Source organism: Thamnophis sirtalis, unplaced genomic scaffold, assembly GCF_051295495.1.
Source record: "Thamnophis sirtalis isolate CommonGarterSnake01/CBP01778 unplaced genomic scaffold, rThaSir2_p1.2 scaffold_3, whole genome shotgun sequence".
Lineage (NCBI taxonomy): Eukaryota > Metazoa > Chordata > Lepidosauria > Squamata > Natricidae > Thamnophis > Thamnophis sirtalis.
The window spans coordinates 11,711,296-11,728,014 of record NW_028261383.1 but is presented as its reverse complement, the minus strand read 5'-3'; the positions used below and the strand labels follow the sequence as shown (position 1 = coordinate 11,728,014).

The window sequence follows — 16,719 nt, the reverse complement described above, 5'->3', positions numbered from 1 at the left end:
CGGGGAGAGCAGGAGCTTGGCCAACCGTGGAAAGGTGCCCTGGGGCTGGGATCCAAGGCGCGCTTAACTAGGCGAGGAACTTGTGTGGACCCGCCGGGGCGTGGGAACTGAGGAAAAGAATAGACAGGGGACACGTGTGGAGAAGAAGAAGTGTGCCGAGTCCTAAGACACTGGCGATCTGGGGCTGCTGTAAGCAGGCGCTGGGCTTCAGGGGAGGGGGTATGTGCAACCCCCCCTCCTCTAATGCTTCCAGCTCTTCTAAAGAAGGGAGTCAGGGGGGCTTGTGCAGACCCTCCCCCCTATTCCCGCATCTCCTTGCAGGAAGCCCCAATCGCCAGGGGCATCGGACTCCAAATCCCATCGCAGCAGCCCCCAATGGCCAGTGTCTTAGGACTCCAAATCCCATAGCAGGAATCCCCACTCACCAAGATCGCAGGACTCCAAGTCACATCCCATCTGCTTCTAGATCTCCCTCGCAAGCTTCAGCAGCCCCGATGACAGCTCGGCACGCTGCTTGTTTGTGTGCCTGGGATTCTTTGGAGTGTGTATGTGTAATTGTCTCCAGCTGAAGGAGCGGAAGCGGGATGAACAAAGCTCAGAGAAGCCAGGGAAAAGATGCAACCCCCCCCCAAACTTCCCGCATGGGTTAAAGTAGAGCCTCGGGATGCCTTCATATGGAATCTCCCCCCTTCCTCTCGGCTTTGACCTAGGGAGATCCCATGCGCTCCCGCCACCCAGCTGGAAAGGAGGAAAAATGCGTGGTTGGGGAGAATCAATGAGCCGGAGAAGGCTGTGGGTGTCTCCGCCATACACTCAGGCGCCAGCCCTGCTGCTGCTGCTACTGGGCGGGAGCGCAGAGGCGGCATCCAGCCAACCTGCTGGAAGCCTGGCAACTGACAATGGCAATCCGTCTTGCTTTCCCACTCCACTCCTCTTTCCCAACGCAAAGGTAGACGAACGGAGAGATAAGGCAGAAGAAGGGAGGGTAGCCGATGCTTCGACTGACAAGAGGCACGTCATCCGCACCCTTAAAATCCCCATCTCCTCCCCACTCCAGGGGTAGGATACTGCAAAATACCCATTCCCTCCCCACCTCCAGGGGAAGGATACTATAAAATCCCCATTCCCTCCCCACCTCCAGGGGAAGGATACTATGAAATCCCCAATTCCTGGTCACCTTAACCAAGCCATACCATGCCCCAAAGCTATGCTATGCCCAACAATCCATGTCCACAGAACCAGTAGGGGGGAAAAATGAATTTCACCACACAAGAAATGCAAAGTTCTGGGCATCTCCCACATGTATTCCCCCTTTTAGAAAAACATCAAAAGAGTTTCCTTTTGCCACCTCATAACAACCATCATCTAAAAAAAGAGTTTTCCAAAATATGTTCCTCAAGAACTGAATGGATATAACTTTTTTACAAAATGCCCTCAAATGCTGTTTTGTTCACTTTGGTCCCATCTTCTGTAGAGTCATTCTGCCCCGGCACTCCTTCCTTCCCGCTTCCCAAAACATGACCTTATGGAAGGCTGATTGTTAAGCACAGCTGGCACTTAGTTTCATTTATTGCAGCTTTTCTATCTCTATCAAGAGCTTTGCCTCTTGATCCGGGCTAAAAATCAATTAATGAAACTGTTGATCAATGGGGACCAAATTTTGCTACCATCTGCATATCTTTCAGCTTAATTTTTTACTGTGATTTATTGTGAAACACCCAGAAAGATTTGGCTATTGGGCAGCTTAGATATTCTCATGAATAAATCCATAGCTACATGAATATGTACAAACCTCCTTCTATGCAGCCAGGCATCCTAAACCCAGTCTGAGTTTGGACATCTTCCCAAAACTTTCTCTTGGTGGCAAAGTTCTCTTTGGAACAGAAGCCATGGTCTTGGCAATCCTTGTGGTTGCACTGGATCCTGGGAGTTACTTCAGCCACTGGGCGATCTGCAAAAAAGACAACTCTGCATTCAGTCCCACAAGCCCTGGTCCTCTCACACTTGGGCCCCTGCAATGCACTCTACATTTGAAGACTGTCCATAAGCTTCAGCTGGTACAGAACACAGGCAGCTCTTGAGCAGCTCTTGGGGCCTCTGAGTAGAGGTGGGTTCCTACTGGTTCAGTCCGGTTCTGCTGAATAGGTAGTAAAAATCTGGCATACTTTTCCCAACTGGTAGTAATGGCAGCCTGGTCACACCCCTGAACTGGTTCCCCAGTCACCACTCGCTTGCCCAGCCCCATCCAGTCTCTGCTCTGCAGCTTGCCTGCTTAAGCGCTGCATCCCTGATCTGTCTGCCAGGTAAGCCAGTGAGTCGCAGCTTAGCTAGCTGCCTCTGCCCCCTTCCCTGCAGCCCTGCCATGCTCCCCTGCCTTCCATGCGGCCTCACCGGTGGTCCCCCATGCTTGCTTGTCTTCTAAGATTGGTGTCCAGCCTGGCTTGGCCAGTGGGTGGGCAAGCGGCCCTTGGTGGAAACACGGATGGTGTGCTGGGGCTGAGAGGGGTTGCGGCAGTGATGCTGCGGGAGGGCATCCGGGGCTGCTGCACATGCACCCGCTTCATTTCTTCAAAGACAGAGCCCCCCTGCTGCAGGGCAATCCAAAGAGGGGAGGGGATGCTGCAGAAAAGGCTGCCTTCCACTGGGCCTGTGTGCCTCTCGTGCCAGCTCTGTGGGGCTTCAGGCTCCAAAGCAGCCCACTGGCTTCTCACCCAACCACCTGCCTGCTCCTTGGCCATGCCGCTGCTTACTGCCAGTGAAGAAGCAGAGCAAGAGGTGGAAGCCACTGGCGGGGGCTGGGGGTGGCACCTGCTCAGGCCGGGAGTGGGGTGCAGCCAAGTCTCCCCCCCCCCCAGAGTGCCAGACTCCACAGGCCAAGTTCCCAGAGTAGTACCAATGGTTGGGCAGGCCAATCTGCAAAGAGAGCAGGCAGCTGGTTGTTTTGGATCCCGGCAGAGCCGGTACGAGAGGCATGTGGGCCCTGGGGGAAGGCAGCCTTTTCTGCAGCATCTCCATCCCCTCTTTGAATCACCTGCAGTGGGGGGGTCTGCCATTGTAGAAATGGGACTGGCACATGTGCAGCAGCTCCTGGATGTCCGCTCTCCTTCCCAGAGGACTTTCTTCCTTCTCCCTCTGCCAAAAGAAAGAACATCCCACCACCCTGCTGGTCCTGCAGGGCGGAGTTCTGGGGTGGTGGGATATTTTTTCTTTTAGTGGCAGGACAAGGAAGAAAGTATTCCAGGAGGTCAGAGGGTGGACATGTGCAGAATGTCCACCCTCTGGGACATTTGCCTGGTGCCTGCCCTCCTACAGCACTTTCTTCCTCCTCCCATTGCCGAAAGAAAGAATACTCTGCTGTCCCAGAACTGGACTGCCATGGGGAGTTCTCCTGCATGGGTGTGGCTGGTGGCAGCAGCGCCGACACCAGCAACAGAGCGCACCCTGCCTTCAGAGGCCCATTTACCTAGCCGAATCAACCGCCTCAGCACCAACAGACAGCGGGATCATCTTTCTTTCAGCGGCGGAAGAAGAAAGAAAGTGCTCCAGGAGGGCAGGTAGTGCACATGTGCAGCCGTCCCAGGACATCTGCCTGGCACCTCTCTCAAAGAGAACAAAGCAGATGCAGCACTTCTTCCAACAGCTGAGGACGGAAGAGGAGCCGAGGCTGGAGGGCAGTGCAACACTGCTCTGGCCTCGGCTGTTGGAAGAAGTGCTGCACCCGCTACCTTCCCTTTGAGGGCCGCCTTGCAAAATGGGGGATTTTCTGACATTTTGGAAGGCAGCTCTCAAAGAGAATGAACCGGGTGCTAATAGCCAAGGCCTCGGCTCCTTTTCCTTCCTCAGCTGTTGGAAGAAGCACTGTGCCCACTTGGTTCTCTTTGAGAGCCACCTTGCTTGCCAAGGCACGAGACGAGCATGGCTGAGGAGAAATCAGGGGGAGGGGGAGGAAAAAGCCGAGCTTCTGCTAGGAATGGCATTCTCCTTCCTCTCCCCCTGATTTCTCCCCGACTGCACTCGCCTCGTGCCTTGGCAAGTGCAGTGTCAACTCCCAGCATTGTCACGGGAGACAAGGAGGGGAAATACATTCCATCCATATTCTCGACTGGAGTCAGATCTCAGATTACTGCAGCCGGTTTGGGAGGGGTGCATCTTATAGGGGAATGTGTTCTATGACAAAGACTGAGGGGAGGGAAGAAACGGGGATAAAATTCAGCAATAAATCAAACAAAGAATAGACTGGACTGCAAACAGATCTTGCTAATGGTGCCCCTACTAAATACTAGTTTTTGTATTGAACCTTGACTCGATGCTCATGAATCAACTAGGGCATTTTTAGGAAGCCTTACAGACAGTCAATTCTTCTTTTAAGTATCAGTGGTGCCTGGAGGCAAACTCTGGAATCTGAAGAGAGCCTGATTGCAGCTGGAGTGCAGCCTGACCTCAGACATCAAAGCCAAGATGGGCGAAGAAAGAGGAGATGAGTATTCAACTCAGAAGGGAATGTGGAACGAAACAGCCAAGCTTCAATAACTTGCCCAAAGGAACACCTGGGAGGGGGGCACAGACTGTTCGGCGCTATACAAACAGGGGTGTTGGGGACGGGGCATGCGTGTCACAAAATGGGAGGTGCCCCACCGGCAGGCAGTGTGGAAGGTGAAGGTGGAACGACAGGGTAGGTTGGCCATTCCATGAGTCACTAATAAAGAGCTGTTGTTACTGACGCCTGAGTCTGCCTCATCTGTTCCCACGATCTAACACTGGCGATGAAGGTGGGATTGGAAGGCAACTAGGCACGAGAACAGAAACAACCCGGCAAGCAATCCAGCCCGGAGCGAAGCACGGCAGTGAGCAACCATCTTAAAAGCAGCAGATTTGAATCAGCTACAAGCAAGCTACGAGATGACGATGCATGCCCCACCAACTCTGTTTGATCCAACCACCGAACACTGGGAGTCCTACATGATGAAGTTTGACTGCTTCCTCGAAGCAAACGACCTCCTCGGCTTTTCTGAAGGCCGGAAGAAAGCCGTGTTCTTAAGCTACTGAGGATCCAAGGTTTTCGAGATGATGAAACATCTCTCCGAGCCAATGCCACTTCATTTGGTCGCTTGGTCGGTTCTCCAACAGATGCTGAGGATGCACTACGCTCCCAGACCATCTAAATACATCCGGAGGCATGAATTCAACCTCTGGAACCAAATGGAAGGTGAGTCAATAAATCAATATGTTGCTGCACTCCGAAAAGCTGCAGCCTATTGTGAATTCAGGGATATGGATGAGCTCCTCCTCAACTGCATAATTTGTGGTGTTCAGGACACTCATTTGCAGAGGAGGCTGCTTGTCAAGACTAATCTCACACTCCAGATCGCCCTCGATGAAGCCAGGGCTACCAAATCCTCGACCAAGTTGACGGAAACCCTACAGAAACAGAACAGAGCCTGAGGCGTCAGACAGCGATGACGACGTATATCACATGCACAATGATTGCAAGGAATCGGCGCAGAAATTCAAATGGCAGTTTCCACCCTGCACCGCCTGCGGAGGCAATCACCAGTGGTCAGGTTGCCGCTTCAGAGACGCCGTCTGCCAGCATTGCTAACGGAAGGGACACATCGCCAGAGTCTGCAGGAGAAAATTCCCAGCAGCCAACCAACATCCACGACATCCACAGACGCACTCAAAGCCGCAAAGATGTGGGTCATGGCAGCCACGACCCAAACAGCAGGAGGGAACCCCTGGAGTGACATACCACACGACCATTGGCAAAAACAGTGTCACCCGGACAGCAAAGCTGAAGGTCACCATCCTCCTGGAAGGATCACCATGCTCCATGGAGATGGACACAGGGTCACCACTGACCAATATGTCCTGGGCCGCTCTCATGAAAATCATCCCCAACCTGAGAAGGCACAAGCTGTGAGGTCCAGACATAGTGAGCGAATATCAAGGGAACCGAGTCCCAGTTCTTGGTCAGGGCATCTTCCGGGTGCAATACAAGACATTCAGTGGACTACTTCCCATAACGGTAGTGAGCGGCATGTTGCCAAGCGTCCTAGGACTGGATTGGTTCAAACCCCTGGGCCTTGATGTTGAGGTTGAGGTTGAGGTTTTTTTATTTATATGCCGCCCTATTCCCTATGCGGCAAACAACTCAAGCGGGGAAGGGAAGTAACAGGAATCAATGCCATCCGGGACAACAGCACCAAAGAACTTTTTAGGGAGTTCGCAGATGTCTTTGGCACCAGTCTTGGTAAGTATGTGGGGACCCCCATATCATTCAATCTGGATCCCAATGTAGCTCTGATTAGAATGAAACCCAGGAGAGTGCCTTTCGCTCTTCAACCCAAAATTGACTTAGAATTGGACAAATTAATTGGCCAGGGGATCCTAGAGCCGGTAGATCATGCCAGATGAGAAAACCCTATAGTGACCCCGGTCAAGCCTGAGTCCGCACCTGCGTGGACTATATGTGTACAGAAAACAAAGTGTTGCAATAGAGCAATAGCAATAGCAATAGCAGTAGACTTATATACCGCTTCATAGGGCTTTCAGCCCTCTCTAAGCGGTTTACAGAGAGTCAGCATATTGCCCCCAACAATCTGGGTCCTCATTTTACCCACCTCGGAAGGATGGAAGGCTGAGTCAACCCTGAGCCGGTGAGATTTGAACCGCTGAACTGCTGATCTAGCAGTAGCCTGCAGTGCTGCATTTAACCACTGCGCCACCTCGGCACTTACCCTGTACCCATTGTACAGCATTTGCTACATTCATTGGGGCCCACAAAGTTTTTGCAAAACTAGACATGGTGCAGGCATACCTAGTTGCCTGTAGATGGCGCCACAGCGGAGGCCCAAACTATTTTGATGCATAGGGGTGCCATTAAATGCAACCGCCTACAATTCAGCATTAGTATTGCCCCTGGACTGTTCCAAAGTGTCATGGAACGACTTTTGCAGGGATACCAAGAGTTGTCTCCTATTTTGATGAAATATTGATATCCACCGCAAATAAGGAACAGCTAATTAAAAGAGTTAGAACTGTTTTGATCAGAATCAGTGAAAAGGGCCTCTGTTTAAAAAAGAAAAAGTGCCAAATTGTGCTGTTGTTAATGAAGCCTGAGTCTGACTCATCCGTTCCTATGATCTAACACTGAGACGAGGGGAGGTGATGAAATTTTACTTTTAATTGGGAAGGGGGAAACCAGCATCAACTTAGAGCCGGTTTTCCACCAGGAATATGCCAATTTGATATGTCAATAGAAATATTGTTTGAGGAACCTGTCTGCCTGAGAGTTCTTATTGAACAGGTTTTATTACTTGCAGCCCTGACACCTGGCCATGTAAACATTGATGAGCAACAGGTTTTCAAACACTAAAAGTACAAAAACTTCACCTTCTGAGACTTCCGGGTATTGGGATCCTGGACTGTCCATAGGCTGGCTGATCGGTCTCACTCCAGACTCTGTTGCTTCTGCTTCAGCCGGTGTCTGTAAAGAAAGTGAAAATGAAGGAAGTCAGCATTCCAGTTCATATAAGTGATGGGTGTTTTCTGTCCTCCTATCACCACAATCTTAACAGTCCCCCCAATGCTCCTCCAAGCCCCATTTACTTTTCCCCATTCCAATTCTTCCTGGACAGAACCCTGCTCCTCTTTCCTCACCCCACTCCTGTTCCTTCCCTGTCTCCCACTCCTCCCTCTGAGCTGGGCTGGATTTTCCTTGCAGAACAGTTGACCAGAGGGTCCCCAGCAGAAGATACTCAGTCCCAGAGAAACTCCGGAATCCCATAATTCCTCCATGGCTGTCTTGGGGTTCAATTTCCCACCCCAACAACATTCATGGTCTTGAGTTTCGTGTGTATTCCAAGTCTAGAGTTTTGTGTTGAGACTCCAGCAATAATCAGACTCACCTCTACAGTTCCTTGGGATTGGAGAGGTGTCTGTGATTGATTCTCACCACCTGTACCATAAACAAGGAGGAAAGCAGCCATTTCAGAAAAAATATAATCAGATTTCACTTGCTGGGATATATTTTTCCTAAATCTCCACCACTGGCCTGAGAGATGACAAAAAAGAGAGGACATCTCATTTGTGGCTTAGGTAAAGAGCTTTTGCCTGTCCTGGAGAAGGATTTACGTTGAAGACCTTGAAAAGCCCCGATGATACAATTGTCTGGATTTTAACTCAGCATCTTGAAAATAGCACCCAGACGTATATACTGCTTCACAGTGTTCTACAGCCCTCTCTGAGCAGTTTACAGAGTCAGCCTGTTTCCTCCAACAATCTTGGTCCTCATTTTTCCAACCTCGGAATTGGGCTGTATCTTGATTGGACCATGTGACTGAGACTGGGGGGAAGTGATGAAGTTTTACTTTTAATTGGGAAGGGGGGAACCGGTGTCAAGTTAGAGCCGGTTTTCCACCAGGAATATGCCAATTTAGAGTTGTTTAAAATGGCTGGATCCAAGGATGGTTTCTTCAGGAGGGGTCACACCACCGCCGTTTTGAGTACGGTGGGGAAGTGCCCCTCCCGAAGGGAGGCGGTCACGACCGCCTGGATCCAGCCATGTGTCACCTCCCTGCTGTTGGCAACCAGCCAGGAGGGACACGGGTCCAGAATGCAGGTGGAGGCACTTACAGCTCGAATGGCCTTGTCCACATCCCCAGAGGCAACATCCTGGAACTCAACCCAGAGATGATTTGATATGTCCTAATAAAAATATTGTTTGAGGAACCTGTCTGCCTCAGAGTTCTTATTGAACAAGTTGTATTACTTGCAGCCCTGACATCTGGCCATGTAAACGTTGAGGGGCAACAGGTTTTCAAACACGAAATGTACAAACACTTCACCTTCTGAGACTTCCGTGCATTGGAATGGGGATCCTGGGCTGTCCATAGGCTGGCTGATCGTTCTCGCTCCAGACTCTGTTGCTCCTGCTTCAGCCGACGTCTGTAAAGATACCGCCAACTCTCCAGCTGACGATTGACACCTTGCGACCCTCTGGTACTTCTGTTTTTGTGTGGACAATTTTGACATAGTGGCTTTGATTGCATTCTGAGGCCCCCATGACTCACAGGATGCTTCATTCTGCAAAGAGAGAAAATGAAGGAAGTCAGCATCCCAGTTCATATAAGTGATGGGTGCTTTCCATCCTCTTATCACAACAATCTTAACCGTCCCCCCAATGCTCTTCCAAGCCCCATTTCCTTCTCCCCCCGTCCAATTCTTCCTGGACAGAACCTTGCTCCCCCTTTCCTCACCCCACTCCTGTTCCTTCCCTGTCTCCCACTCCTCCCTCTCAGCTGGTGGGCCAGCAGGACTGAGCTGGGCTTGATCTTCCTTGCAGAGCAGTTGACCAGAGGGTCCCCAGCAGAAAGGATTCAGCCCCAGAGAAGCTCCGGAAGCCCATAATTCCTCCATGGCTATCTTGGGGATCAATTTCCCACCCCAACAACCTTCATGGTCTTGAGTTTCTGGTGTATTCCAAGTCCAGAGTTTTGTGTTGAGACTCCAACAATAATCAGACTCACCTCTAGAGTTCCTTGGGGTTGGAGAATTGTCTGTGATTGAATCTCCCCTTTTGTACCATCAACAAGGGGGGGAGTAGCTGTTTCAGGAAAAATATAATCAGATTTCACTTGCTGGGATATATTTTTCCTAAATCTCCACCACAGGCCTGATAGATGACAAAAAAGAGGGGACATCTCATTTATTGCTTAGGTAAAGAGCTTTTGCCTGACCTGGAGAAGAATTTATGTTTAAGACCTTGAAAGGCTCAGATGATACAATTGTCTGGATTTTAACTCAGCATCTTGAAAATAGCACTCAGACGTATATACCACTTCACAGTGTTCTACAGCCCTCTCTGAGCAGTTTACAGAGTCATTTTATGACTCTTTTATGACCTCAGAAGGCTGGAAGGCTGAGTCAACCTTGAGCCTGGTGAGAATTGAAGTGCCAAATTTCAGTCAGCCAAAGTAGCCTGCAGTACTGCGTTCTAATCATTACACTACCTCGGCTCTTGCAGAGAAGAAGGAGGGAGAAAGGAATATGTGTTATCCCATTATCTTTATGATGGCTGAAGGGCAAAAATGTTGTTTGAGAAGGTGTGCTGGATTACAAGAAAATGAAAATTTAAATCGGGATGCTCTGTGCACAGTCACTCATGCCCTTGTCCCTTTTCGCCTGGACTACTGTAATGCTCTCTACATGGGGTTGCCCTTGAAGAGCACCCGGAAACTTCAACTGGTCCAGAATGCGGCTGCGCGGGTTATCATGGGGGCACCTAGGTGCTCCCATGTTACACCCCTTTTAGGCAGCCTGCACTGGTTGCTGGTTGTCTTCCGGGTATGATTCAAGCAGGGGTGGGTTTCGACCGGTTCGCACCGGTCCCTGCGATCCGGTTGGTCGCCGAACCCGGAAGTAAGTAACTTCCGGGAACGGCGAAGCCCCCCCCCCCGTGCGCCCGCGCGCGCCCGCACACCCGCACCCGCTCCTTACCCGGTTTTTACGAATTCTGTGCTTCCACGCATGCGCAGAACGCATACAGCACCTGCGCGATCCTCCAGGAGCAGCTGGAGCATTGCGCAGATGCTAGTACGCATGCGTGCGCCATGTGTGTGCGCGAGGACACCGCGTGCATGCGCGAGGACGCCGCAGGCCTCGTTCCAACCGAACGGTTGGAACGGGGCGAGAAACCCACCCCTGGATTCAAGGTACTAATTATGACCTTTTAAGCACTCCATGGCTTAGGCCCAGGGTACCTGCGAGACCACCTACTGTCACTGGTAGCCTCCCATCGTCCAGTGCGATCCCACAGAGTTGGCCTCCTCAGGGTACCGTCGGCCAGACAGTGTTGGCTCGGGATCCCCAGGGGGATCTCTGTGGGAGCGCCTTCCCTCTGGACTGAGCTGCCCCCGGAGCTTCGTATAATCCCCGACCTCTGGTCCTTTCGACGCGCCCTAAAAAGTTGGCTTTTCCTGCAAGCAAGCCTGGCCTGAAAAAAACAAAATAACTTATTGACCACTGTTAATTTTAATTTGAATTTTTCTTTAAAAAATGTATTGTCAATTTTAATTGGATTTGGGATATTCCATTTAATTTTTTAAAACTTTTGTATTATGTGTTTCTTTTAATTGTTGTACACTGCCCCGAGTCCTTGGGAGAAGGGCGGCATATAAATCTAATAAATCTCAAATCTCAATCTCAAAATCAAAATTAAAACGCCCCAGGTTCCTCTTAGAGATCTTACAGGACATCACAATTCTTGATTGACAAGATGTGCTCACCACATATATAAAGGAACATGCCTGGTGGTTATTGCCCAGTGTTCTCCTCTACCCCTACTTGCAATTTTTACCACTGCACCTTCTCTCTTTTGTCTGTTCTAGGGGTGAACATTCTGGAATTACAGGAAATTGAAAAATGGCTGCATAGTTTCTTCTTCCTTTGTGACTCCCATTGAAAAGGTTGTTGGTGGGTCAGGGGCTTATGGTGGGTCAGTCCATGACAACCTGCCTCTCCCAACTCACTGTGGGGCAACTCACTACAGCCAACTTGCCATGGAACAACTTGCAACAGGATGTTAAACTAATATCAAAGAAATGCTGCACAAACATCTATGTTACATGTACTGATAACCCCATTAATTTTAGATCTGTATCAATTAATTCTCTGTCCCTGCTTTTCAGTTTAAACGTTTATCCAGAAAATCTGTATATTCAAGGCAAGTAACTCAGTCCCTTTCTTGGATGGTGCAAACCATCCCTCTTGTATAGTTTTTCATTGGACCAGCTGCAGGCATTAGGACTAATAAAACCAAAGCCTTCTCTTTTACACCACTCCTTTAGCCACACATTAAACTCTGCTACACACTGGCCCTTCCCTCTTTGTTCCTTATATAATGGTAAAACCTCTGAAAAGGCTACAACCTATACTACTAAGTTCATACGCCAAGCTCTGGAAATCATTCTGCACAGAAAGTACAGATGCGGAAGATCATTTCTGCCAAGATGTATAATAGCATCAAGATCACAGTCCTTACTGACATTCCTGTCTATTTAAGAATATGCCTCTTGTCTCTGCTGGCAGTAGCACCTGGCAGACACCTGACCTCTTTCAAAACCTCCATATCCTTTCCTAAATTTACATCCTTTACCATTGAATCACCAACCAGACGGTGACTTCTCTTTTTGGATACCTTGCTCTTCTTGTGTGACTGATGTGTAATATCTGTTTCATACTTTCCCCTTTCAAAAGTAAGTTCGTCATCTTGGACCACGATCCCCTGCTTATTTGAGTCATCATCATCACAACTATCTTGACCTGTCACTTTAGTGTCCTTATTAAGGTCAGCAAGGGCACTGTATCTGTTATGCTGGGATAGATTGAAAGCTTTGTGTTTGTGGTCCACAGCTCTCACCCTGCCAGATCCCACGGTTATCCATCCTGCCCTTCTCTGTCAGGATCTTTCTGGTAGAGGGGGCTGATAGGGTGGCAGCTCAATAGAGTGGAATGGCTGAATTGGGCACCTAACTTCTGCTTGGAGAGCACAGATTAGAGATTCTAGATAGGTGATCTCTCCATGTAGACTAGTAATTTGTTTACAAAGGGGGCAGTATCCAAATTTGAAAAGAGTACTGCGAAAGACAACTGCAAAGCAAGGATTGCATGAACTAAGCCAGTCATTTTGAAATCAAATCAAATCACAATATCAAGCACACTAACCCTGAATGTATTATTGCTGCTTTTGCTTTAAAGTTATATGATTTGTGAGCCATTCGGCATGCGGGCTACTACCTTTGTCCTCTGTACTCCCTCTCAGTCTCCCTCAATCACAGCCAGCAGCTCCTCCCACCAGCCCCCCAGGAAGTTAAAAACTGGGAACTTACATATCAGGAAGAGAATCAAGATCATGGCAATCACAATTCCTGAGTAAATCCACCATATTCTAGCTAAACAAGGACAAGAAACATGGTTCTAATTAGACCGATGCTGACTTCCCTGAAGTGGAGATGCTGAGCAACAGAAGCATTTCCCAACCTGCACTGGCCTCCAGGAAGTGCCCCCACCTGCAGCCCCTCCCCTTCTGGCTATAGATGGCAGAGGAAATGGCCTTGAAGGGCAGAAGGAAGAGCCATCACCAAGACTGATTAGATGAGGGTGGCTTCAACCTGGGCCAAGAAATCAGATTAAGGAAAAATTACAAACCCTTCTTAGTTCCCCTGAAGATAAATGTTCAGATTGCAAGAGTCTGTAAATTTTATTTTATACTACAGATAGTCCTCGGTTTACAATCCAATTTGACACAACTTTTCTGATGCTGAGTCAGTTGTTAAGTGAATTTTCCTCCATTTTATGATCTTTCTTGGCACAGTTCTTAAATGAATCACTGAAGTTGTTAAGGCAGTAAATTGGTTATTAAGTGAATCTGACTTCCCCATTGATTTTGGTTGCCAGAAGGTCACTAAAGGGGATCAGGTGACCCTGCAACTGTCATAAATATGAGTCAGTTGCCAAGTGTCTGAATTGTGATCCCATGACCATGGGGATGCTGCAAGGGTTGTAACTATGAAATTGGTCACAAGCCACTTTTTAAAGTGCCATTGTAACTGGGAACGGTCACTAAACAAAATATGTTAAGTTGAGGACTTCCTGCAAAAGAAGCACCATGAGATTGGGCTCTTCTGCCAGTCTGTCTTGTTGGATTGACAAAAGATAAGTGGAAAAAGTCATTGAATAACATGGGATAATTTGTTAAGACCAGATAATTCTATCAGAAAGGAAAACTGTTTCAGTTTCGTAGCCTCATATCTTTCCAGATTTCCAGATCATCTCATCTCTCCCATTGCTAAATGCAGGACTATATATCATAGCTCTATCTGAACAGTAGAGACTACACTGATCCATGTCTTCATCATCCAACCTCTCACCTGTTTCCTCCTTTAAGACCAGGGGCTCCCGCAAGCCCTTGTGCTCCAGGTAACACCGCAAGTGGTCCCTCTCCTTGGGGTCGATCTCAATGCTGAGCTGGACATAATAGGTCCCATCTGAGTTGGGGGCCACGTTCCTATGGAGGGTCTCATACTGGAAGACCTCTCCATCCCTCCTCCAGGTGGCCTGGATCTCCTTGGGGTAGAAGCCAAAGGCCTGGCAGATGAGGACCTCCAGGCTGCCATCCACCACCTTGTGAGTAACCTTCCCCACCGGAGGCTCTGCAGAAACAGCAACACCTGAGTTCCTGGGATTTCTAGAGTTTCTGGCAAGTTGATTTAAATATCAAGTCCTCCTTTGGTCCCCCTCTCCCTCTTCTCCCTCTCCTCCTCTGAACCTCTGGTACCCACAAAAATGGGAACTTTGAAGCTCTTCCTTTAAAAAAACCAAATATATAGGGTTGGGGGTAAAGTTGTCAAACTGATCAACATAAACCCTAATTTGGGAATTGATTCAGCCCCCCCCCCCAATTGAATTTGCTCAAGTTCCCCATAGGAATCAGGAACTGATCTTTTCTTCTGACCCAAAGTTGGTTTCTTTTGCTTTCTAAGATTTTCTCATTGCAATTGGACTGGATCTTATTTTCCCACTCAGTTTCTTTGTCTTTCAAGTCCTTATTTTGGGGGCATTGAAGATTATTTTCCTTCTGTAATATGATGTGAGATTTCTCCTGAATCTCTGCAATGTGTGTCTTGGCTATGTAGGGTAGAAATAATATGGGGAGGGGGAGCCTACAGAAACATGCTCAGTGGAGACCGTCTTTTGCCACTCACCAATCCTCTGCAGAACCTCCTTCTGGTAGGACAGGTGTCTCTGCAGACACTCAATGCAGGTCTCATCCAGGAAGATTTTGTTTCCATGGGACCACCTTGGGTCCTCCTCCCACTTCACCTTCACCTTCTCGGCCACGGGCTGAGCTGTCACCCATTTAAGGGTCTCCTTGTCGAAGCTGATGAAGTCCATCCCATCATAGCCATAATGCAGAAATCCTCTTTTGCTCCCATCTTCCCTGAGTTCACAGCCCAAATTCACCTGCCAGGTGTAAAGCCCTGAAAGAAATCCAGAAAGAATGGATGTGAATGAAAAGGGCCCAGGATTCCTCTCCTAAGACACAGTTTTATTCTACCTCCCATCCCTCCCAGGGAGAGAAACCTGATTTCCCCTTCCCCTCTTTATCCCACAAGGAGAAATGTCTTTTACTTCAGTTAACCCTGTTGGAGCCATGGTGGCGCAGTGGTTAGAGTGCATTACTGCAAGCTACTTCTGCTGACAGATGGATGGATGCAATTTGGCAGATTGAATCTCAACAGGCTCAAGGTTGATTCAGCCATCCGTCCTTCTGAGGTCCGTAAAATGAGGACCCAGATCGTTGGGGACAAGATGCTGACTCTGTAAACTGCTTAGAGAGGGCTGTAAAGCACTGTGAAGCGGTATATACATTTAAGTGCTGCTATTAGTATTGAGGTCAGGCCATGAAGAGTTTTTAAGTGGGGAGAGATAATTGGGGGTGGGGATTGAAGTCTTCTTTCCTTTTCAGGAGGCATTGCTGTCCCTGGCTCTGCTTACCTCCAGCATGGTGGTCCAGTTTTGATAACTTGTCCAGGTCATCCGTGAAAACCCACTCAGGGGCCAGAAACATCTCCTTCTCCACCTCCTCCATCCAGGGCACCAGAGACTCCATCTTCCTGGTGAGGCTGTCAAAGCGGATGATGGGCTGGTCATCCAAGTAGCCCCTAATGAAGAACTGGTTCAGCTCCTGGCTGTGCTCTGAGAGTCGGTGGTAGAAGTAGGACAGGAAGTGGGATGGAGAGGCTGGAGAGGGAAGAGGGAGAAGAGCAGAATTGTGGGGTCTGTACTACAACAACATCCCCTTCAAGCGTTTATTAGAGAGGACTGTCAAGCAGTATCAAGCTGTACAGAAATCTAAGTGCTTTTATCAGAAACAGCCCCTCCCCAACAGGTTCTCTAAACTGGAACAAATGAGCTGAGGATCTTTCCAGTGAGGGCAAAGTTTGATGATAAGGGTGGAGCTGGATGGTGAGGACTTCGCCCAGGCAGGAGAAGGAAGGACCAGGAGAAAGAGGGCAGGGCTGAAGTCTAAAAACTTCTCTTTTCACTTCTCTCTGTTCTCCCAGAAATAAAAATGGGGGCTGATTACAAATCAGTTACTAAAGTTTTTTTTAAACCAGGATCGCTGAATCGCCAGAGAAGGAGGGTTTTGCTTTCTGGGAAAAGCGTTTGGGTCTGAGGGGGGAGGATGGGGGAGAGAAAGACACAGCTCAGGACATGAGATCCCCTCCCTGTCTGATTCCTTCCCCCCTCCCCGTCGCAAACTCACCGCAAAAAGTCCGAAGCACGAAGGACCCCAGCACAACTCCCAAGAACAAGAGGGGCGCCCGGGGCAGCAGCATCGCTCTCCAACCAGGCGCCCCCGTGCACCTCCAACCGAAGACGCCCTCCGTTAAGTCACTTAGGCGCTGCCCCCGTTCGGGTCCCGTCCCGATGCGCAAAAAAGTCCAACTCTGCCCAAATTCTCCGCTCCGTCCAGGTCCGCGAAGAAGAGAGAAAAAAACGCTGCTCCTTTATTGTCTTCCGGGGGTCCTGGAGGGAGGGAGGGAGGGTCCCAGGGAGACGTTGTCCAGAACCAGGCAACGGTAGAGCTCAAACCTCCTAGTCACCCCGGTTTTGTGAACGATGCCCTCCACGGTCATTCTTCTTCTGAGACTCTTC

At 49.3% G+C, this 16,719-nt stretch overlaps 1 protein-coding gene across 2 annotated transcripts; it reads right to left on the bottom strand.

Moving 5' to 3' along the window:
* Window positions 1-438: 438 nt before the first annotated feature.
* On the bottom strand, window positions 439-16,719 carry LOC148047181 (major histocompatibility complex class I-related protein 1-like). 2 transcript variants are annotated; one of them, XM_087711262.1, is made up of 11 exons: window positions 16,328-16,718; window positions 15,556-15,801; window positions 14,763-15,038; window positions 13,929-14,210; window positions 12,888-12,950; window positions 9,528-9,673; window positions 8,847-9,084; window positions 7,908-7,957; window positions 7,393-7,486; window positions 1,793-1,951; window positions 439-565 (listed from the first exon to the last, which is right to left on the bottom strand). In XM_087711262.1, the coding sequence occupies exons 1-11, from the start codon at window positions 16,398-16,400 to the stop codon at window positions 483-485; spliced, it is 1,710 nt and encodes a 569-aa protein (XP_087567388.1). In that variant the 5' UTR covers window positions 16,401-16,718; the 3' UTR covers window positions 439-482. The 2 variants fall into 2 exon arrangements, with proteins under 2 accessions (XP_087567388.1, XP_087567389.1); XM_087711263.1 differs by lacking the exon at window positions 12,888-12,950 and having other exon boundaries at window positions 16,328-16,719.